The 24,871-nt window shown below is 43.0% G+C and overlaps 1 protein-coding gene across 2 annotated transcripts in view; it reads left to right on the top strand.

Annotated features, from left to right (window-relative positions):
- Positions 1–24,871, top strand: part of slc5a5 (solute carrier family 5 member 5) — a 54,457-nt gene that overhangs the window by 22,739 nt on the left and 6,847 nt on the right. The window contains exons 5-14 of one of the 2 annotated variants that reach the window (XM_069928548.1): positions 826–980; positions 3,600–3,740; positions 15,141–15,270; positions 15,577–15,665; positions 18,795–18,907; positions 19,929–19,999; positions 21,062–21,148; positions 21,513–21,718; positions 22,090–22,193; positions 22,923–23,023. In XM_069928548.1, the coding sequence (XP_069784649.1) occupies positions 826–980; positions 3,600–3,740; positions 15,141–15,270; positions 15,577–15,665; positions 18,795–18,907; positions 19,929–19,999; positions 21,062–21,148; positions 21,513–21,718; positions 22,090–22,193; positions 22,923–23,023 (1,197 nt within the window). The remainder of the gene's footprint in view (positions 1–825; positions 981–3,599; positions 3,741–15,140; positions 15,271–15,576; positions 15,666–18,794; positions 18,908–19,928; positions 20,000–21,061; positions 21,149–21,512; positions 21,719–22,089; positions 22,194–22,922; positions 23,024–24,871) is intronic. The other variant, XM_069928549.1, reaches the window with a different exon arrangement.

Raw genomic sequence — 24,871 nt, forward strand, 5'->3', positions numbered from 1 at the left:
GGAGCTGCTTTTACCAGAGTGTGGTGAATCTGCAATTTGCTGCCCATTCAAGCAGTGGAGGTGATCTCAGTAAATATATTTAAGATAAGATTGGATATATTTTTACATAGTAGGGGAATTAAGGGTTATGGGGGAAAGGCAGGTAGGTGGAGATGAGCCTGTAGAGCACGTCGAAAGAACCAAAGACTTGTTGATCCAAATCAAGGCCTTGATTAACTAAAAGACTGGAGCATATTACAAGTCCAGAATGACCTGGTCTGGCTAGGAGCAATATTTTAAGACCTGCCAGTAGATATGGCTACGCTCTCAGCCAATCACAGTCATCCTACACTACCATCTGTACATATACACATTGGTGATAGAATCTGTACTATCACAGAGCCCATCAGATCAGCCATTATCTCATGAATGGCGGATCGAAGGGCCAGATGACCTTTTCCTGCTCCTATTTCTCATGTTCTTGTGTTCTCACAGGAGCTGTCCATGAAAGCAGCTGGATCTCAGCTTGTTACATATTGTGATGTGGCATCTGGAACTGCTCCGTTCTCCTCCATGTCCCATTGAATAGAAGGCCTGCTGCTCCTGTGGCCTTAATTACTGTTTGCATTCAGTATGTTCCAGTGCTTTATGTACAAGAAACTTCAGCTTTCTCTTCCTCCTCCAGCTTTCCACACTTTCACAAATTCTTTGTGGTATCCTTTGATCAAAATGACAATACATTTCCATTAATATGGCAGCATTTCGCAATAATGATTTCATTGCCAAGGTATGGATTGCTGTTATGCTGACCTACATGCTATCGTTAACCTTCACTTTCGTCTCCAGGGTGGCCTGAAAGCTGTGGTCTGGACTGACATCTTCCAAGTGATCATCATGATGTCCGGCTTTGTAGCCGTCATTATCCGGGGCACCTATTTAGTGGGCGGAGCTGGCAAAGTCTTGGAGACTGCATACAATGGGTCCAGGATTAATTTCGGAGAGTAAGACTGGTTGTTGCTGTTGACGCTCTTTGCATGTTCAAGCAGCTTGCCCACTAACCCGAGTAGATAGTTACTGCTTCCTCACTGGTAAAACAATTCAAAACTGGATCATACTGGCTGCAGCGCAGAGGGATATTTTCCCCAATTTTGTAACGATTTGTCCCACACAGGATTGCAATGGGATTGGCCCAGGACAGATAAACAAGCAATCTGACATTTGGTCAAAGTGATCCGGACAATTGTGCGCTAGCCTGTGGTCAGGGATGGACAATCTAAGTCAATGTAATCACTGTTTCAATGCAGAGAACACAACAGTCAAATAAATGTCTCATCTCAATCACACTGCAGCAGTGTGACACCCTGGCATGGACCACCAGTGCAGTGACGGATACCTGGCATGGACCCCCAGCATAGACCACTAGCACAGATGCCCCCTCCTGGCACAGAACACCAGCAGGGACACAGCAGGGCCACACTCCCCCAGTACAGAACCCCAGCAGGCCCAAACTCCATCCCCCCAACATAGACCCCCAGCAGGCCCACACTCCCCCAGCATAGACCCCCATGGTCCACACCCCCTCCCCCTGCACAGAACTCCGGCAAAGACCTCAACAGACTCACACTCCTCCGACACTACCTACATAGCATTGGAATGTGCTGCCTGAGCACCTGTTTGACTACCAAGGTCCCACAGCCATGATCCTGAGTACAGGGTAATGATACCCAAGGAGGTGCAGAACCAAACTTCAGTGAACAACTTCCTGTGAAACAGAAATTGTGGTGAGGAAGTCCCTCCAGCAAAATCAAGGAATGCTGGAAATCTTAAACAGAAAGATCTGCGAGGAGAGAACATAATAAGAGAATAAGAAATTGGAGCAGGAGTTAGCTATCTGGTCTATCGAGCCTGCCCCTCTATTCAATGAAGCTGGCTGATGAATCCAGCTGCAACAACCCCTTTCCCCACAATCCTTAGTTCCCCTGATATGCAAAAATCTATCTAATTGTGCCTTCTGTTCATTGAGTGAGACAGTCTCTGCTGCTTCCTTGAGCAGAGAATTCCACAGATTCACTGCTTTCTGGTAGAAGCTGTTCCTCTTCATTGCCATTAAATCTCCCTCCCCCCACCCCACCCCATCCAACCCCCACAAGCCTTGAGGCTCTGTCCCTTAGTTCTAGTTGCCTTTCAAGACCAAATCATTTCAGCAGACGCTACCTGAACAGACTGGAAAGGAGAAAGTGCGTCACTATTTCAAGCCTTTCTTCCACTGTTAATCCACAGCTTTCCACACCTCAGATGGACAACATGTACCTTTACTTTGTGTGTGTGGAAAGTCTTAATAGAGAGTAAGATTGGATGGAGTCAACCCCAATTCCTGCAGGTGGGGTCATTTTAAAATTAGTACCTGATCATTTCCCCCTTTTCTATTCACAAAGTCCAACCACACCCCCAAGCACCAAGCCACACTCCATCCTAGCTTGGCAATAAATTACTCTGGAATCTTCACAGAGAGGTGCAGAACCAAATATCAGAGATCCCATTAGGAAATATAGGTAGAGCCAATAAAGGAGCAATGCATTCTTGGTCACTGTGGGAATCTTTGAAAGAAATTGGTGCAGCCCTGACAAAAATATTTGCATCATGAGGAAAGGAGCCAGTAGGGTGGCTGATGTGTTGTCATTATTTTCAAAAGACGCTAGGGATCTACAGGGCAGTGATCTTAAAGTCATTCAGGGAGGGGAAGGATTACTGGAGGCCATGATAAGAGACTGAATTTACTTGTATTTGGAACACCACGGACTGAGTAGGGAATGTCAGCATCACTGTGTGTGTGGGAAATTGTATCTCACTCATTAGACTGAGTTTTCTTGAAGAGGTAACCAAGAGAACATGCCAGTATATGACTACGTGAATTTTAGCAGAGGCTTTGACAGAATCCCACATGATCTAGAATGTCAGAATCCCCTGGATCCAGCATGAACTGGTCAACTGGATGGAGAATTCACAATGTAGGAAGGTAGAATGTGGTAAACTGGCAGGATCAGATTGGAGGCGGGGTGGGGGGGGGGGGGCAAAGGCCCTGTTTCTGTGCTGTAAAGCTTCATGGCTTTCACCAGACCACACTTGTGATGCCCTTGTGGCAAGAATAAGTTGCAGGTTATGGTGAATTGTCAAAGAAGAAGGTTCACGACAACATATTGATCACATTGAATGGCAGGGGCTGAATGGTCTCCTTTGTTCCTGTGTGGTGGTGAAACCATATAGGGATGTTCTGTACAGATCATGACCAGACTCTTCCAGGAACAAATTGGAATGCAAACACTTTCTGCGATGTTTCCTGTGAGAGGCTTTGGAAGTGTGAGCAAGGAGAGCTAAGCTGACGTTGATGTGCTTGAAGGTATTCTGAGCCGATTGACTGGTTTGAGTTGTCGCAGGTTCTCAAGCCTTGGGCATTGGGAGATTCAGGCTACAAGCGTCAGCCAAGAAAATAAAGGAGTCACAGCCACGATCTTTGTGAGTGGCATGACATACCTAAGGGTTGTCTCACATTTCTTTTCCTTTTGTTTCCCTCATTGTGTTGACTTAACCTGGAGTTGCATATTAATGGACCCTCTGCTTAGTTTTGATCCAGATCCCAGGAGACGCTATACATTTTGGACATTTGTTCTTGGAGGAACAGTGATGTGGCTGTCGATGTATGGGGTCAACCAGTCCCAAGTCCAGCGCTATATCGCCTGCAAAACAGAGGTTCAAGCTCGGCTGTAAGTTTGGCAAAGAGGCCAATCTTGGCAATGTTGAGAACGTAACAGGAGAGGGCTGAGTGTCTGGGGAGGTTACACCCAAATTTCTTTCTCCAGACAGCTTCTTCTACTGATAACTGCAAACGCCATGCCAATCACTTCATCCAAGGCTCAAACCTCCCAGTGGGCTGGTCCTTCATTCAGGAGGGGAGGGGTGGGTGTTAAAAATGCAGGATCAGCTGTACAAGTCAGAGTTCTGGAAAAATGTCTTTACTCAGAGGCCGGTGAACCTTTGGAATAATAAAATAGAAGATTGTTAAATTTATTGAGGAGTAATTGGAATGCCTGGAATGAATCAGAAAGAAGTTGTAGAGCCAGTCAGACAGCATCAAACTGGCCGTTTTGCCCAAGTCTACAATGCTGACCAATCCAACATTCTGGCTCATCCCATTTCCATGCAGTTGGTCGATATCCTTCCAAATCCTTCCTATCTGTATATCTCTCCAACTGTTAAAATTGTGGTCATTTCTACAGTTTCCTCTGGTAGCTCAATCTACATACATTGAGTGAAAAAGTACCTCTTAAATCTCTCCATGCCCCTCATCTATTTATCAACCTCTAATGTTAGCCCTCAGCTTCCTGTGCTTTATGGAATAAAGACTCAACCTATCCAACCTCTCCCTAGAATTTTTTTAAAATTTAGACATAAAGCACAGTAACACACCATTCAACCCACAAGTCCAGGGCCACTCAATTAACCGACACACCCTGGTATGTTTTGAATGGTGGGAGGAAACCGGAGCCCCTGGGGAAAACCCACACAAACACAGGGAGAACATACAAACTCCTTACAGACAGCACGGGATTCGAACCCAGGTCCCAATCAAGGGCACTGTGAAGGCATTGCACTAATTGCTTCGCCAACCATGCCACCCAATTAAAGCCCTCAAGTCTGGTAACATCCTAGTGAATTTATTGATGACCTCCCTTTGTAATGTTTAGTGAGCTAGGTCTTCTCAGAGTGACAGGAGTGGCTGGTGGGTGATGTAATAGAAGTGCATAGGATTATGAGAGGCATAAATATGGTGGACAGCCAGCACCTTTTCCCCAGGGTGCAATGCCCAATACCAGAGGACATCTGTTTTTTTTTATTTTTTTATTTTTCACACCATAATCCACATTAACCATGATACATACTTTTTCCTTTTCAAATATATACAGTGCCATTTTCTCCCCCCCCCCTCCCTCCTCCCATCCCACCCTCCCTACCACCCCCCCATCCATTTAAAGTACAAAATCTAGGATACATTAAACCAGTCAAACAATGTTGTCATTCAATAAAAATAAACAAGAAATTCTACTGAGTCAATTCTTTTCATTTCCTTCTCCTTTCGTTAATTTAGGTAGTGAATGTCCCCAGTAGGTTTTCTCTATTGTGTTTCATGTAAGGCTCCCATATTTGTTCAAATATTTCAATATTATTTCTTAAACTATGTGTTATTTTTTCTAATGGAATACATTTATTCATTTCTATATACCATTGTTGTATTTTCAAATTATCTTCCAATTTCCAGGTTGACATGATACATTTTTTTGCTACGGCTAGAGCTATCTTAACAAATCTTTTTTGTGCACCATCCAAATCAATTCCAAATTCATGGTTTTTTATGTTACTTAGGAGGTAGATCTCTGGATTCTTTGGTATATTGTTTTCCGTAATTTTATTTAATATTTGGTTTAGATCTTCCCAAAATTTTTCTACTTTCTCACATGTTCAGATTGCATGAATTGTTGTTCCCATTTCTTTTTTACATCGAAAACATCTATCAGATACTATTGGGTCCCATTTATTTAACTTTTGAGGTGTAATGTATAGCCTGTGTATCCAGTTATATTGTATCATACGTAACCTCGTATTTATTGTATTTCTCATCGTTCCAGGACATAACTTCTCCCATATTTCCTTTTTTATCTTTATATTTAAATGTTGTTCCCATTTTTGTTTAGTTTTACCATTTGTTTCCTCATTCTCCTTTTCTTGCAGTTTAATATACATATTTTTTATAAATCTTTTGATTATCATTGTATCTGTCATCACATATTCAAAGTTACTTCCCTCTGGTAACCTCAGACTGCTTCCTAATTTGTCCTTCAAGTAGGATCTCAATTGGTAATATGCCAGCACTGTATCTTGAGTTATATTGTATTTATCTTTCATTTGTTCAAAGGATAATAATCTATTTCCTGAAAAACAATTTTCTATTCTTTTGATCCCTTTTTACTCCCATTCTCTAAAGGAAAGGTTATCTATTGTAAAAGGGAGTAACTTATTTTGCGTCAATATTAGTTTTGGTCATTGATAATTTGTTTTATTCCTTTCTACATGAATCTTTTTCCAAATATTGAGTAGATGATGTAATACTGGAGAACTTCTATGTTGTACCAATTTTTCATCCCATTTATATAATATGTGTTCAGGTATCTTTTCCCCTATTTTATCTAGTTCAAATCTAGTCCAATCTGGCTTTTCCCTTGTTTGATAAAAATCTGATAGGTATCTTAATTGTGCGGCTCTATAATAATTTTTTAAGTTTGGCAGTTGTAAGCCTCCTTGTCTATACCATTCTGTTAATTTATCTAGTGCTATCCTCGGTTTCCCCCCTTTCCATAAGATTTTCCTTATTATTTTCTTTAACTCCTTGAAGAATTTCTCTGTTAAGTGTATTGGCAATGCCTGAAATAGGTATAATATCCTTGGGAAAATGTTCATTTTAATACAGTTTATCCTTCCTATTAGTGTTAATGGTAAATCTTTCCAATGCTCTAAATCGTCCTGTAATTTTTTCATTAGTGGATAATAATTGAGTTTATATAGATGGCTGAGATTTTTATTTATTTGTATACCTAGGTATCTTATTGCTTGCATTTGCCATCTGAATGGTGATTCCTTCTTAAATTTTGAGAAATCTGCATTATTCATTGGCATTGCTTCACTTTTATTTACGTTAATCTTGTAACCCGACACTTCTCCATATTCCTTCAATTTCTTATATAATTCTTTTATTGATAGTTCTGGTTCTGTTAAGTATACTATAACATCATCCGCAAATAAACTGATTTTATATTCCTTGTCTTTTATTTTTATCCCTTTTATATTATTTTCTGTTCTTATCAATTCTGCTAGTGGTTCTATAGCTAAAGCGAACAATAAGGGTGATAGTGGGCATCCCTGCCGTGTTGACCTGCTTAAGTTAAATTGCTTTGATATATATCCATTTACTGTCACTTTTGCCAATGGCCCCTTATATAATGCTTTAATCCAATTAATATACTTCTCTGGTAAACTGAATTTTTGCAATACTTTGAATAAATAATTCCATTCTACTCTGTCAAAGGCCTTCTCTGCGTCTAAAGCAACTGCTACTGTTGGCGCTTTACTCCCTTCTACTGCATGAATTAAGTTAATAAATTTACAAATATTGTCTGTTGTGCATCTTTTTTTAATAAATCCAGTTTGGTCTAGATTTACCATTTTAGGTACATACTCTGCTAATCTGTTTGCTAATAGTTTAGCTATTACCTTATAATCTGTGTTAAGTAATGATATTGGTCAAAATGACGCTGGTGCAAGTGGATCTTTCCCTTGCTTTAGTATTACTGTAATTATTGCTGTTTTACATGAATCTGGTAAGCTTTGTGTTTTATCAATCTGGTTGATTACTTCCAGGAGGGGAGGAATTAATAAATCTTTAAATGTTTTATAGAATTCTCCTGGTGTTTTATTATTTGGTAATTTTTTTATTATCTCTTGTATTTCTACTATTTCAAATGGTTCTGTTAATTTATTTTGTTCCTCTATTTGTAATTTTGGTAGTTCAAATTTAGTTAGAAATTCATCTATTTTCCCTTCTTTCCCTTCGTTTTCAGTTTGGTATAATTGTTCATAGAATTCTCTAAAGTTTTCCTTGATCTCCTTTGGATTATATGTGATTTGTTTGTCTTTTTTCCTTGATGCCAATACCATTTTCTTAGCTTGTTCTGTCTTAAGCTGCCATGCTAGAATTTTGTGCGTTTTTTCCCCTAGTTCATAATATTTCTGTTTTGTCTTCATTATATTCTTCTCCACCTTATATGTTTGTAGTGTTTCATATTTTATTTTTTTATCTGCCAATTCTCTTCTTTTAGTTATATCTTCCTTCATTGCGAATTCTTTTTCTATATTTACTATTTCCCTTTCCAACTGCTCTGTTTCCTGATTATAGTCCTTCTTCATCTTGGTTACATAACTTATTATTTGCCCTCTAATGAACGCTTTCATTGCATCCCATAGTATAAACTTATCTTTCACTGATTCTGTATTTATTTCAAAATACATTTTAATTTGTCTTTCAATGAATTCCCTAAAATCCTGCCTTTTGAGTAGCATGGAGTTTAATCTCCATCTATACATTATTGGAGGGATGTCCTCTAACTTTATTGTCAATATTAAGGGTGAATGGTCCGATCATATTCTAGCTTTATATTCTGTTTTTCTTATTCTATCTTGCATACGAGCTGATAACAAAAATAGATCTATTCTTGAGTATGTTTTATGTCTAGCCAAGTAATATGAATATTCCTTTTCATTTGGGTGTTGTTTCCTCCATATATCCAAAAGTTGCATTTCCTCCATCGATTTAATTATAAATTTGGTTACTTTGTTCTTTCTGTTAATTTTTTTCCCAGTTTTGTCCATATTTGGATCCAAATTCAGGTTGAAATCCCCTCCTATTAATATGTTCCCTTGCGTATCTGCTATCTTCAAAAAAATATCTTGCATAAATTTTTGATCTTCTTCGTTAGGTGAATATACATTGAGTAGATTCCAAAACTCCGAATATATCTGACATTTTATCATTACATATCTCCCTGCTGGATCTATTATTTCCTCTTCTATTTTAATTTGCTCATTTTTACTAATTAATATAGCTACTCCTCTTGCTTTTGAATTATACGATGCTGCTGTTACGTGTCCTACCCAATCTCTCTTTAATTTCTTGTGCTCCAATTCAGTTAAATGTGTTTCTTGCACAAATGCTATATCATTTTTTTCTTTTTTCAGTAAATTTAGCAGTTTCTTCCTTTTAATTTGGTTATGTATTCCATTAATATTTAAAGTCATATAGTTCAGCGTAGCCATTTTATACTTTGTTTATCTTCCCTTTCCGTTTCTCCATCATCACCTTTCCTTCTTATCCATTTCTGCTTTCTTGTTTTGAACACTTTATAAGACAACATTTCTAAAACATCAAACATTTTCCTTATTCTCCTATTTAAAACTTCTTTAACCCCATTCTCCCCTCCCCCTCCTGAGTTGCCCTTTATCCCTTGTCGGACAACCACATCTCCCCTCTCCATTTGGATTTGCGAATTCACTCGCAAACGTCAGCTGATTTTGCAGTGACCGTAACTCCTCCCCACCCAGCCCCCCCAGAAAAGATTTCAATTTTCATATGTAACAAAGGTCATTCTTTTAATTCCCTCCTTATTCCCTCTATTCCATTTCTCTCCCTTATTAATTCTTGTCTATACTCTATATATTTTCCTCTAAATACGGATACATTCATGTATGCACACTATATATATATATATATACACACATATACCCCTTTACACACATACATATAGATCGTGATCATTTTTACTCTTATTATATGTCTTTATCTCTCTGCTTGTTTTGTAGTTGTTCTGCAAATTTCCTTGCTTCCTCTGGATCCAAGAATAGTCTGTTTTGTTGCCCTGGAATAACTATTTTAAGTACCACTGGGTACCTTAACATAAACTTATATCCTTTTTTCCATAAGATCGTTTTCGCTGTATTGAACTCCTTCCTCTTCTTCAGTTCAAAACTTATGTCTGGATAGAAAAAAAATTTTTTGACCTTTATATTCCAGTGGCTTTTTGTCCTCTCTTACTTTCTTCATTGCTTTCTCCAATATATTTTCTCTTGTTGTATATCTTAAGAATTTTACTAAAATGGATCTTGGTTTTTGCTGTGGTTGTGGTTTCGGGGCTAAAGTTCTATGTGCCCTCTCTATTTCCATTTCTTCCTGTAATTCTGGTCTTCACAGGACCCTGGGGATCCAATCTTTTATAAATTCTCTCATATTCTTGCCTTCTTCATCTTCCTTAAGGCCCACTATCTTTATATTATTTCTTCTATTATAGTTTTCTATTATATCTATCTTCTGAGCTAACAGCTCCTGTGTCTCTTTAACTTTTTTATTAGATTCTTCTAATTTCTCTTTTAAGTCTTCTACTTCCATTTCTACAATTGTTTCTTGTTTTTCCATATTTTCCACTTTTTTTCCTAACTCTGACATGGCCATTTCCATTTTATTCATTTTTTCTTCTGCATTCTTAATTCTTCTTTTTATCTCATTAAATTCTTGTAATTGCCATTCTTTCACTGATTCCATATATTCTTTAAAAAAAAATACATCCATTGTCTTGCCTTTCTCTTCTTCTTCCACTTCTTTCTGTTCTTCTTCTTCTTCTTCCTCTGGGTTGACCATCTGTTGTTTCCTTGTTTTCTTTTTACCCTCTTCTTTCTTGTTGTCGTTATTGTCCGTGTTCTGCACCTGCTGCTGTGCTGCAGGTGTCTCTCTCAGCTGTGGAGATCGACTCCGCAGCTGTTCCCCCTCCCGTCAGTGTGTTTTTTTTCATGCGCGGTTGCGCACTTTTACTCGGCTCTGCGAGCCATTTTTGTAGTCCCGAGCCCGGGACATCCACTGACCTGTGGGAGCGGGCCTCTCTCTCCGCGGCGGGCCTCTTCGGACAGGTAAGGCCTTCACCTTCTTCTTCCGACGTCTTTCCTTCTTCTTTTCTTCCCGTTGTTTTTGGTTTTTCTTTCTTCGCTGCCATTTTCTTCACACTTTTACTTTCACTTTGTTTTGGTTTTTAAGTTTGTGCCTTTGCTTTTTCTCTATCTTTTTTTAACTTTTCTGGAGAGGGCTGGAGTTCCCCTAGCGGCCACTACTCCATCACGTGACTCCTCCCCAGAGAACATCTGTTTAAGATGAGTGAAGGAATGTTTTAGGATAGGGTTTTTTTTTAAATCACGAATAGTGGGTGCCTGGAATACATTGTCGGGGTGGTGGTGGAGGCTGGCACAATAGAGAAATTTAAAAGACTTGCATCCTTTTTCATAAAAGTGTTTGGGAATAAACCAAGTAACTGCAGACTAACTGGAGAAAGTTCTAGAAAGAATTAGCATTAAGGGTGAAGGACATGGAAGAGAAGGGGCTGCAACAATGGTTGGGAAATTGGCTCAGAAACAAAAACAGAAAGTAGGTGAAAAGTTGTTTTCCAGACTAGAAGGAAATGCATTGTGAAGTTTTCAGGATCTGGGTGTCACCAAAGGTCAAGCTTTATTGTCCTAATTACATTTGAACTGGGTGGTTTGCTATTATATAGAACACTCGACTCAGCCTCACTGTGAATATGTGCAAGCCCCAATGGCAGATTTCCTTCCCAAAGTACATTAGGAAGCTTGAAGAAAACAAAAAGTCTGCAAGTGCTGGAGTACGAATCCAGTGCTCAAATTCACTGGAGGAAGTCATCGATGAAAAGCAACAGGCAGCCGATTTTTCAGGCCTCAGCTCTTCCTGAAACATCAATTGCCTATATGTGAACTAGATCTGCTTTGACAATACTCACTGTCTTGTAACTCTATCTTGGCATTGCTCATTCTCTGTGCAAGCACCAAGAATCCCTCCAGAGCTACAAGCTGCTGTCATTATGTGACCATCACACTGGTTAGCTGTTGCTAAGCTCTTGTTGAGCACGGTAATTAACTCTGTCCATTGGAGAAGCTTTTAAAACGGGCAACCTTTAACCTATGCATGAAGTGTTGGTCTAGGAGTAAACACTGAAGGCAGTGGAGGGAAGCGAGCTGTAAAAATCCCTGACGTATCTCATCACAAACTTCTCTTTCATTCCCATCAGTATCCTTATTCCTTCTTCAAGCACCAGCTCAGGGCTTTAGTAGCCTTGCATGAGCAGGAAGTCAAACAGCTCTTTAGAAACCATAGCCCTTTGTTTCTATTTATCTTCTTCTGGCTTGAGAGAGACGAAAGAGCTTTTCTGATAGACTATTCCTTTCCTTCCATTTATTAGCAAAATACACTGAAAACTCATCCAATGTGGAGAACATAAGACAATAAGGAAGGTTTGCTAGAAATGGCAATGTGCAGAGGAAAGACAATGCTTTCAGAATGCAGTGCATTCGGGCAACAAGACACATGGAAAATTATACCAGGCAATTTCTGGCAATGACCTTCTCTATGATTGGGAACCTTGTACCAGGTCACGATAGAGAGGACATTATTGGATACTGACAGGTGGAAATGGTGGGGTTTTATCCATGGAGTGCACAACCTGGTTGGTGGCAGTTAAGTGAAATACCCAATCCTTTGGCTTCACCCAACATGACCACCCATCTCCAGCGTATGGTCAGACTCCCTGATTCTCTGTCTCCCCCCCCCACCCCCCCACAATGGCCCTGATTCCCCCTCCCTTGCACCCAATTCTCCAGAAAACCCTGACCTTTTCCATTGCCCAAGCACTAATGGAGAGTCTCCCAATTCCAACCTCATTCCTCCTGCTGGCCTCTAAAGGCCCCTCAATCCAGGAATGGGAAGGAGGAAGGAGCGAACAACCAACTGGTGGCCTGCAATGTGCCCATCTTGCACAGATCCCTGACACCGGAGATTGGGCAGTGAAGAGCAGTAGGTGGAATGAGGCTAAGAGCAGAAACCCTCCCAGACATTCACAAGACAAGGTGAACTCCTGCTCCTGTATCCTGAATCAGTTAGCTTTGAGAATATTAGTGAGGTGACAGTGTGCATGGGAAGGGTCTTTGTTCGTATTTGTCATTCTTCTTCTTTGGCTTGGCTTCGCGGACGAAGATTTATGGATGGGGTAAAAGTCCACGTCAGCTGCAGGCTCGTTTGTGGCTGACAAGTCCGATGCAGGACAGGCAGACACGGTTGCAGCGGCTGCAGGGGAAAATTGGTTGGTTGGGGTTGGGTGTTGGGTTTTTCCTCCTTTGCCTTTTGTCAGTGAGGTGGGCTCTGCGGTCTTCTTCAAAGGAGGTTGCTGCCCGCCGAACTGTGAGGCGCCAAGATGCACGGTTTGAGGCGATATCAGCCCACTGGCGGTGGTCAATGTGGCAGGCACCAAGAGATTTCTTTAGGCAGTCCTTGTACCTTTTCTTTGGTGCACCTCTGTCACGGTGGCCAGTGGAGAGCTCGCCATATAACAGGATCTTGGGAAGGCGATGGTCCTCCATTCTGGAGACGTGACCCACCCAGCGCAGCTGGATCTTCAGCAGCGTGGACTCAATGCTGTCGACCTCTGCCATCTCGAGTACTTCGACGTTAGGGATGAAAGCGCTCCAATGGATGTTGAGGATGGAGCGGAGACAACGCTGGTGGAAGCGTTCTAGGAGCCGTAGGTGATGCCGTATTTGTCATTGATGATACGGCAAGCCTCCCTCTTGCAACTCATAAACATTGCATCAGGTCCACACGCATGGATCCAAAATGAAGCACCTGCGTTTGATCATTGAAGTGAGAAGTAGTCTACATGGAGTGAGGGATGGGCAGTGGACAGTCATTGCGACCAGTGAAAGAAAATAGGTATGTGGGCATTACCAGTGATATCCTGAGCACAATACCAATTCAGAAATGAAGAGCTTGTTGTGTTGTGTTACCATATTTCCCAAGTCAGCAACATGCTCAGAGGGAGTTGTAAAGGAACTGAAATACAGCACCCTGCAGCAGCACAAAATCTGAAAGAAGACAGTGGAAATACTCAACAGGCCAGGAAGCATCAGTGGAGAGAGAAAAAAGCTGAGTTCCTGTTCCAGGTGAACTGGTCAAACCTCATCAGTAGAACTGCAAGCATTTTTCCAAGATGGTGGTGCGGCAGAAGCCCACAGTGGCCTCTCCAGACCTGATACTACTGTAACTCTTTAAGTAAGGCACATGGACAATTTTCAATTGGAAAGAGATGGATGGTAGAGCACCGTGAGACAATGGCTGCAATATGGAAATCGCCAAGAAACCACAAACCTTTGAGAAGAAGCTGGGAAGTAGTGCAGCCTCGACTCCTGTGAAGACCGTGCCTTTGCTGTGGGAACCGAGCCTCAGTGGCGGGGATGAGGTCTCCTGTCTTCGACGTTGGTGTGGGGTCCGAGCCTCTGCTTTGGGGACGAGGCCTCCAACCTTCAGCATCGCTTGTTGCCGGTGACTGAGCACGTTTTGCAGAAGGTGTGCCATGACTTCCGGAGCAGCGGTATCAGTTCGGCGGTCCTGGAGGTGGCACCATCTTGGATTGTGGAGCCCTGTGGCGGATGGTGTCGAGGCTTTCGGGTTCCGATGGATTGTGAACTGTGTGGCAGTTTCTTCATTTTAGCTACCAGACTTTTAAAATCTTGAGTCGAGTAGAATTCTTGCAAGCCTGGTCCAAGATGGCAGCACGACAGCATCCTGCGTAGCCTCTTCAGCCCTGGTGGCTGTTTCTTTACTCAAGCTAACAGACATTTAATATCCAAAGTCTGATATAGTGTAGATTGTTTCTACTGTGTCCATGGTCTATTTTTTTGCTAATGACTGAATTGTTGCACTGTTTTTTATTATGTAGCTTTGTCTTGTATAGAAATAGTGTAATCTTGTGTTGTCTAATACTCTTCTGTGTAGACTCGTGTCATTCCATGATAGCACCGTAGTTTTTGGAGGAACGTTGTTTCATTTTTTTAACTGCATTTGTAGTTTGGTTTTAAAATCACAAATAAAGGCAAACTTGGAGCAGGTCAGCACCTTACATCTCGTGTCACAACCAGCTTCCTGCACTCTCCTCATGCCCCATGTTAAATATGTTCAGCAGCCTCCACAATATCCATTACCCCTCTACAGGATCCTCAGAGACCATCACCCTCCCCACCTTTACAGGTTCCAACACACGACACACATCAGTGTCTTGTCCTGCAGTGTGTGAGACACCTGGTTCTCCACCTGCCCATTGATAGGATGATCTCACCCCTCCCCATCCCCAACTCCTCCCGCACCTCTCCCACCATCCCCATCCCCTCCCCCTACAGCTGCCCTTCCCGTGCCATCCCCACTCTACCCCTCTCTCCCACCATCCCCTCCCCCTACAGCTGCCCTTCCCGCGCCATCCCCACTCTACCCCTCTCTCCCACCCCCTCACCACGTCCAGCCGCCACTTCCACACACGTTTACTTCCCATTCACCGTCCCATCAACTTCTCCTCCATCCCCAACCGCGCCATCCATCCGATAGTTAGTTAGCAGAGAGGATGGGGTTGGAGGGTCTGTCTGTACTGGATTGTGGGCTGACCGCTGCGTTCTTTCCTCAGTGCCATCTTCATCAACCAGCTCGGCCTGTGGCTGATCGTGTCGAGTGCAGGAGCCTGTGGCATCGTTGCCTTCGCCCTGTACCGGGACTGTGATCCGGTCAGCGCGGGCTTCGTTACTGCCCCTGACCAAGTGAGTCACAGCTGATCTTCCCAGAATTGTCCTCGTGCGCGCTCTCCCAATGCTCGTCCCCGCTCTTTCCATCAGCTCGCCCGACCCCCACCGTTTACGCACCTGGTCTCTGGCTCGCTCGGACCCCCCCTGCCACAAGCATTGCTGCAAACCTTTTAATGCCATTATTCTTTGTCAAGGAACTGTTCACTAATGAGTAATTGTGGAGAATGCAGACAGGCTGAGTGGCCTTGGTACTGTTTACACACATTCGCGGGTGGGGTCACTGCCATTGTTTGATGCCTCAAACTGTGTTTCTCCTTTCAGTTGATGCCGTACATGGTGCTGGATATTTTTAGGAAATATCCTGGAGTTCCAGGCTTGTTCCTCGCTGCAGCCTTCAGTGGAACTTTGAGGTGATAGACGTGGGATTTGAAGGGGAGTTGCATGACTTTGTACATTGGGGAAGTGGTGACATTGTCACTTCTGGAGACCCTGCAGTTGGTCTGAGGAGGTGGTCTTGGGCCCACACTGCGCTGTTGAGGGTGTTTGATTGGCATTCACAGTGGGTCTGGACAATACCACTGAACCGATGAGAATTCCACGCCCCAAACCTGGGCTGGAGGGATTTGTCCACCAGAAAGTTGCTCTTCTTGTTCCTGGCCATACAAGCTGTGAGACACAAGTCATTAGATTTTCAGCAAGGTTGTGGGATTTATTTTCATTTGTAAAACCAAGGACTGATTCGGGGGAGTCTGTATGTCTCACAAATTTAATTGTTCTTTTTTAAGAGGTGACCAAGAAGATTAATTAGGACAGGTCAGTATGGACTTTGGCAAAAGCCTTCGACAAGGTCCCACATAATCAGTAGATCCAGGAAGTCAGAACACATGAGATCCTGGATGAAGAGGCCAATTGGATAAAAGATTTGGAACACAAAAATGTTTAAAAGTTGCTGGAATCTTTGAGCAAATTATAAAAGGTCCCAACCAAAAATGTTGGTTGATTATTCTCTCCATGAAGACTGCCTGAGTATTGGATACAAAAGTGACTTGGCAGTAGGAGGCAGATGGTGAGTTATTATTCAGATTGGAGGTCTACGACCAATGGAGTGTTTCAGGGATCAGTGCTGGCTCCACTGACTTGTCGTATATATTAATGATTTGGATAAGCATAGAGTTGCCACGATCAGCAAGTTTATATATGACACCAAAATCAGTGGTAGAATGCACATTACAACTGGGGAAAGTGGGTGGGGAAATAGCAGACAGAATTTAACTTGGGCAAGTGTGAAGTGGTGCAATTTTGGAAGTTAAACCAGGATGGGACATACTCAGTGAATTACAGGACTCTGGAGAGCGCTAAGAAACAGGTCCCAGGGTTCAGGTAGGTAGTTCAGTGAAAGAGGCAACGCAAGGAGGCAGATGCAGGAGAGCAACATTCCATTTGCATTCCCAATTGCTAACTGCACTTGCATGTTAACTGGCAGTAATTAGCACACCAGCTCCCACTATCTCTTGTGAATACCAGCACTTCCAATATTTTGCTTTTGAACAAAGCTGCGCCCTTCTTCATTTTTCCATGAAGCTGAATGGTCTCACATCTTTCTCATTACATTCCATCTTCCACACCTTTGCCATTCATGGATCCTGATTGGATTCCTAAAAGACTGCACCCCCTTGCACCCACATTTATTGTTAGATATTTTGCAATTGACTCTCAAACAAATCATTGTCTATGGATATGGAGAATACAGGGAATATGAGATAAATTGCAAATGAAGTTCAATCCAGATAAATGTGAAGTGATGCACTTTGGAAGGTCGAACTTGAAGCCAGAATATGTAGTTAATGGCAGGACTCTTAACAGTGTGGTGAAACAGAGAGATTTTGAGGTCCAGATCCATAGATCCCTCAAGGTTGCCACACAAGTTGATAGGGTGGTTAATAAGGCATATGGTGTGCGGTCTTCATTAGTTGGGGGATTCAAGAACCATGTGGTAGCTCTATAAAACTCTGGTAGACCACTTTTTTTATTGCATTCAGTTTTGGTCACGTCATTATAGGAAGGATGTAGATGCAGAGGAGATTTAGCAGGATGTTACCTGGATTGAAGAACAAGTCATATGAAGTAACACGAGAGGAAGCTTCTTCACTCAGAGATTGATGACTGAGTGGAATGACCTTCCAGAAGAGGTGGTTGCAGCAGGGTCAATTTTGTCTTTTAAAAGAAGGTTGGATAAGTGCATGGATGTGAGGGGATTGGAGGATTATGGACAGGGAGCAGTGAAGTGGGACTAGAGGAGATCACTTAAATCGGTGTGGACTAGAGGGGCCGAGATGGCCTGTTTCCATACTGTAATTGTTATATATGGTTATATGGAAGCAAAGTTGACAGCTAGGAATTTTCTCCTTGGAGCAATGAAGATGAGGTCTATGAGGGACATTGATATGGTAGACAGCCAGCATCTATTTCATGGGAAATCAATAGCAATTACCAGAGGACATGTGTTTAAGATAAGTGGAGGAAAGTTCAGGAGAGACTTCAGGAGGCATCTTTTTTTTTTATGCAGAGCATGGTGGGTCCCTGAAATGCATTGCCAGGGTGGTGGTTTAGGCTGGTACAATAAGAACATTTAAAAGACTCTTAGACAGGCGCATTGAATGCAAGAAAAATAGAGGGTTATGAATGTGAAGTTTTAGGTTGTTGAGTAGGTTTAAAAATATAGGTCAGCACAAAAATGTGGGCTAAAGGGCCTGTATTTGCTGTAATGTTCCAAGTTTGAATTGTATCTTGTGTAATGTGCAATTGAATGCCTTCAAAATACATAATATCAATCACTCTTTTCAGTTCAGCTCATTACATCAAGAGAAGAATCACACAAGATTTTCCTGTTCCTCTTATTTTTTTGATAGGTTAATCATAGGTTCTAGTACCTTTCATATTCCTGATATCAGGTGAATTGATTTACAATGACCTACTTTCCTCTCCCCCTTTATTAAAATGTGGGTTTACATTTACCCTGTCAAATCAATTTGAACCTTTCTGGGATCTATTAAATTTTGGAAGGTTACAAACAGGATCCACCTCCAATAAACCACATCAGGTCTTGTGGATTATTTCATGTCAATCCTGTTCATTTTTTCTCTGCTCGAGTTTTGCTTCAGTTAACTTCATTCAGCTTCGGTTTTCCTGGACTCTGCATCCTCCACCATTTCCAGGGAATGGTCTTTCTTCTTGAAAGACAAACAAACATTATTTATTTCATACCTGTATAATTTTGTTATTCCCCAGTCTAATGTTTCCTGTCACAGTCTGTCAGGGGCCTTCATTGACCAGTCTTTATTTGTTAATTAATTAATTTTGATTTGTCACCCTTGCCCTTTCCTCACTAAAATCATACACACATACAAATGAGAGTCGGCCACTCAACTGACCCCTGTGTGATAGGCTCTCTGTATGTTCATCCCTTGATCGCCTTCCCAAATCTTTGACACAGCGTCACTACAGGAGGACCAGAGGTGACCATGACATTAATTTTACAGCACCGTTTCCACGAGCATTAACGCAATGGCAGCTGTCACTTTGGAGGACATTGTCAAGCCTAGGATGAAAATATTATCTGAAAGGAGGTTGATCCTAATATCAAAGGGACTCTGTAAGTATCACACTCACCTTCTCTGCCAGCCAAGTCCCAGAGCAATAGTTAACAAATACAACTGGTTCAGGTCTCTCAAGTTGTCTTCACTTCATAACAAATGTAAAAACACATTGAAATGCTGGAGGAGCTCAGCCAATCTTGCAGCATCCATAGGAGACAAGATGTATTTCGGGCCCGACCCCTTCTTCAAGGATTAAGCAGAATGAGCAAAAGACAGGAAATCTCAGAATAGGGACAGCGCTGACTGGGGGAGGAGCCCAGACCAACAAAAGGTGTTAATTGGATATGATAAGGGGAGAGGTGAGAATTTATTATGTCTGTGCGAATGGAGACAGGGAAAATAGAGAGAGAGACAGACAGACAGACAGACAGAACTGAGGGAAGGCAAGGGAGGGTGGTGGTGGGGGGAAGAAGTGAGGTGGGAAGTTCATGATAGCCAGGAGCCATGAACCTCTCACCTCTGGAACACGTTCAACTTCAACCACAAAAGGGTTGGCTTCCCTCAAATTCCATGGCTCTTTCTGATCCCCATCTGCACTGGTTTCTTGCCATCAACTCTTCACCAAGATCACTCCAAAAGTAGAGGAGAACATTTAGAATATCTCATTGGCAATTTTCCCTCTACATAATTCAGCTGAGGGTCTTGTGACCAGCTAAACTATCGATCTGGCTCCAACCCCTTTGGATTTCATACTTTCTGAAACAAATAGCCTTGGCCCTCACTCTCATTGCAACTGCCTCCCTCCTCACAGAACTTCTGAGCCCCCCTCCTGCCCTGTAGAACCTCAGCCCCTCTCTATCCTCACAGAACCTCAGCCTCCTCCTGCCCCACAGAACCTCACCCCCACCCTCCTCAAGAACCTCTGAGCCCCCTCCCTCCTCACAGAACCTCAGTCCCCACTCGCTGAAATTCTGAACCCCCTCCTCCTGCCTTACGGAAATAGCCCCCTTCCTCCTCCTCTGGTATTTGACGAGACAGAGAGTGTGTGTTGTAACCATCTTATCTGGTTCATTGCAGCCTTGCTGTACGGTTTGACTTGCATCACATTTGCTGCTCTGGCCTCTCTTCTCGAAGGAGGCGTTCTGCAGGTACGTTGGCCTCCAAGTCGGCCACATTTGCAGTTCATATTGGTACTAGTCTGGTTTCAGGATTGGGTCAGGGTCTAGGTGTGAAAGAGGCAAAGCATTCTGCTCATTCACTTCTCCAGTTGGTGAGCCACTCCCCACCCCCACCCCCCCACCCCCACTCAGACCCTGCCTCATCACCTCAAATGTCCATGCCCCTAATTGGTGATGTTAGCGGACTGAGATTTACTTCACAGTGCTTAGTTTCTCTGAACTGAGGAGAGATGGCAGCTAACTGCTCTGAAATGGGACAGCAATCACAGATTGACTTGGAGCAGGCCTGGACTCTGGACAACAATCTGGGTGCATTTTCAAACTAATCAAACAAGGTCATGGCCGAATTTATCAATATCACTAATTGTGTTCATGATCTGTAGATCCAATCCTATTTTCAAATCGGCCCAACAGAAATAGGCCTTGGACAAAAATACTAAATGTTTACAAATCCAATGCACTTACAAACACTCAGGATCAGGAACATGATAGGTGAACCTCATTTGGGTGTTGTTAATCTCACCTCCTCTTGCGGGAGAATGCACTCCTGAGCTCTCACAACGATTTGCTGTCTGACAGGGCACAGAATTTGGGTAGCTAATGACAGAAGGACCTGGTTAATCTGTGATGCCCTCATTGTGGAGCTACCTGTCCCCACCACACCCTCATCCGCCAAGGCTAATGACAAAGGGTAGACAGCTGTGAAAGGGAAGGATAGTGTAGAGTAGGTGGAACTGCTGCCCAGTGTCCTGGCCTCCAGCCCTCCCTGTGACCATGTGGCTTTCCACCAGATGCTCTGGCTTTCTCCCATACCCCAAAGAGGTTAATTGGCCCTGCTGTAAGTGAATGGTAGGAGAATTGTGGGGAATTGGCAGGCATTGAGAAAGAAGACGTGGTGGGGAAGAGACTGATGAGAATGCTTTGAAAGGGCAGAGACTTGGTGTTGAATGGACTTTTGGCACAAGTATAGAACATTGTTACCAGGTTTGTCACTGCACAATATCAATTTAAAAAATTTCACTTTCACTCCAGGGATCCTTCACAGTCATGAGTGTCATCAGTAATCCTTTGCTGGGGGCATTCATCCTTGGAATATTTCTTCCTGCCGCTAACACTACTGTAAGTATAGGCTTAGTCTTGGATACGGAGGCATTTATGAGATTCATCCATCACTTCCCAGAATGGCTAACAGGTGCCTCTGAGGCAGGACACATTTCAACATCAGCAACTTTGTGGGTGACGTGAAGATTGGTGGAAGTTATTGATAATGTGGAGTGTCATATTCGGCTGCAGAGGTATCTGGCTTTTTTAAACTCGTGGTTAATTTTCTTCCTCTTTAGAATGAATAGCATCATTAATTTCCTTAGCGTTCATGGTCATACCTACTCTCATTGGCTGCTGTGCCTCATAAAGAACCAATCAAAAGTGAGCTCCCCCTCCTCCCTGCTGCCACCACATCAACCATTCTGCTCTCCTTTTCCAGGGTGTATTTTCAGGGCTGGCAGCTGGAATTGCAATCTCCTTGTGGGTTTCCATTGGGGGCATTCTGTATCCACCCAGCCCCGAGACGAAGGGGATTCTGCCGCTGAACACAAACAATTGCAATGCTTCCTTCAGATCCAATACCACAATCAACGGCAGTTCCTGGATCAATGACAAAGGTGGATGGATTTCAGAGCCAGAGGACAGGTGATATTGCAACACAGCTTTGTTGTTAGCTCCGCCTCTGAAGCCATGTGTAACTGAGTATTTATTCTGAATCTGGCCTCTCCTGCAGATCGCCTATCGTTGGTAATAGTTTATCAGTGAAAATTCTGGATTGGGAGGAGTGGGAGAGTGGCCACCAATCAGTCAGAAGAGGTCAGAGAGGTGTCAAAATGGAAAATTGTTAGAACAAGAGGGTACGTTGGGGACAGTGAATTGGGATTATTCAGAGATAGAAGAATGAACGTTGAGCATTTGAGAAAAATCTGCACATCTGAGAAGGTCACAGAGAGGAAGATAAATGGCTCAGTGAGTTATTGAACAGCATAAAGGTTGTGATATAATTTCCCTTGCAGGGCCACTGTTTTCCATCAGTTCTACGCCTTGTCTTATCTCTACTATGGAATTCTGGGAACAATAGTAACTTTAATTTTTGGAACAGGAGTCAGTTATTTAACAGGTAAATGAGATTTTCAAGGAATCTGGAAACAATGCTGCTTTGGAATAATTTTGAGACATTCTACTATTGGTCAACAACAGAAGTCCAATGTACTAATTCAGACAGGATGCTGGGGAAGGTGTGATGGATTACGGAAAACATGGAGAGGCTTCAAACATTGTTGGCATGGAAGAGGGAGAGGGAGAGTTAGGAGATTGGATGAGCAGGGGTCGCAAACTTTTTAAACCATCGATTGCTTCATTGATCTCTCATCGACCCCCAAGCATGTAAAATAAATAAATGTTATCAATAATAAATTTCTCTACAGCCTAGATATTTATCAACCCCCTTGGATAGCCCCATTGACCCCTCAGGGTGAACTAGAGAAACAATAGGAAGGAGCCTCAGTGGGGGAGGATGGGACTAGTGGGGGAGGGAGGAACCAGTGGGGAAGGGAGGAATCAGTGGGGAAGGAAGGGACCAGTAGAGGAAGGGAAGGACCTGTGGGGGGAGGGGGGCCAATGGGGGGGGAGGAAGGACCAGGGTAGAAGGGTGGAATTGGGGAGGGGCAGGGGGAACCAATGAGGTGGGGACCAGTGAGAAGGGGAGTCCCGTGGGGAGAGGAACCAGTGAGGAGGGGTGCAGTGGGAGAGTTTCAGTGCAAGACCTGATCCTCAGTGGTGGAGGTCGAGCCAAGTGGGTTTCAGTGTGAGAGATGAGCTACCTTCTGGTCTTTTCCACCGTATACAGGGCCAACAAGGAGAGAAGACATTGCCCATGGTCTCCTCTGGTGGGATCTTTCTCAAGAGAAACCGCTTGGTGAAGAAACTGAGGAACTACAAAGTAAATATGTAAGTTCCCACAGAATCGAGTAGATATTCAGCATCTCTCACTCATTCTGCTCAGTGTCAGGAATGTTGCAAGAAGCAACGTTCTCCTCCCTCATGATGTGTTGTTGTTGTTGATAAATTCACCAAGTCATGGAGCAAGGCAGCATGGGAATTGTGTGAAGCACGATCGGCTGCAGACGCTGTGATTGTAGTAAACAAACCAAAATGCTGGAGGAACTCAGCTGGTCTTTTCAGCATCTAGAGGAGACAAAGATAAAATTGCTGACGTTTCAGGCCTGAGGCCTTCTTCAAGAACAAATCAGAAAAGGTAGAAGCAGAATAGATCAGAAAATCTCAACGGGGGAGGAATCCAGACCAACAAAAGGTGTTAATTGGATGTGAATCAGGGACTAGGTGGAACTTATCATGTCTGTGCGAAAGGAGACAGGGAATGGAGAGGCAACGGGTAAGCAAGTGGGTGGGGGGGTTTAACAAAAGCCAGAGAAGTGGATATTAATTCCATCCAGTTGGAGGGTGCCCAGTTGGAAGATGAGGTGTTGTTCCTCCAATTTATGGGTGGTCTCAGTCTGGAAGTACAAGACTTATTGGCAAGGGAATGGGATGGAGAATTGAAATGGGTGGCCACTGGGAGATCCACGCTATTGCAGTGGACAGAGCCAAGGTGTTCAACATTGAAATTGTCCCTTCTGCCAAACTGATCCTTACTGACCACATTCCCTACTGTGCTAGTCCTAGTCCTATTCATGGGCCTGTCTAATGTCTTTTAATTGTAATTGTCCCCACTTCTACTTCCTCTGGCAGCTCGTTCTCCATCCCCATCTGAGTGAAATAGTTGCTCCTCAATCCTTATTCCTTTTGTCCCCCTCTCACCTTAAATCTAAGATTTGAGACTCCTTTATTTTGGGGAAAAAAGGAGAGGCCGAGGTTTGACCCAATTTCCATGTAAACAAGCGAAGCTGCGATTAACTGGAGAAGCATTCAAAATTCTGGAGGAACTCAGTGGGTCAGCACCATCTATGGAAGGCAATAGATGTAGGATTTTGGCCCAAAATGTTGACCATCTGTCTTCCATGGATGCTACTTGACCCATTGAGTTCCACCAGCATATTGTATGTTGACCCAAATTCTAAGATGACCTGCACTTTCAGATTAGAATGATGTGTCCATGGAGTTTCTGTTTCCTATAGGACAATTTCAGGCAGAGCTAATGAAGGAAGGCATCTTGTCCTTCTGGCATACTGCATGCCATTGCTTCTTGAATAATTGTCCTATAGGACAGGTAGGAGACAGGGGAACGCCATTGATGCAGGTCTTAAGGAAAAGCTGGGAAAGCTTCAAAGGTAATGTTGGAACATTATAGGGATTGTTTTCAATGGAAGAGCTAGTAGACTAGATGGAAATATAAATGAGACCGTTTGAGCACTAAAGGGAGGGGCTTGCGTGGGAGAGTTCTCATGGGATGGGTTTGCGGGGGAGAGTTCTGATGGAAGGGGTGGGTTTGTGTGGGGGAATTTTGATGCAAGCAATGTATTTGTATGGGAGAGTTCTGATGGAAGGGTTTGTGTAGGAGAGTTCTGATGTAGGAGTTACATGAACAAACAAAATGTGAGCCCCAACACCCCTGCATCAAATCCTGATGTGGCGTAAATGGGAGTGAGTTTTGGAACATGATGTACAGGGGTACATTGGCATGCAAGTCTACACCTTCATGAAAGTACAGAGACCCACCTCACCCATCCCTGGGACACCACGAATCCCATTTGCTCACATTAGGCCTACATCCCTCTATTTCTTCCCCATCTAAGTAGCTGTCTAAATACATCTAAAATGGTGTAATACTGTTTACCT

This window comes from Narcine bancroftii, chromosome 3 (assembly GCF_036971445.1).
Source record: "Narcine bancroftii isolate sNarBan1 chromosome 3, sNarBan1.hap1, whole genome shotgun sequence".
Taxonomy (NCBI): Eukaryota; Metazoa; Chordata; class Chondrichthyes; order Torpediniformes; family Narcinidae; genus Narcine; species Narcine bancroftii.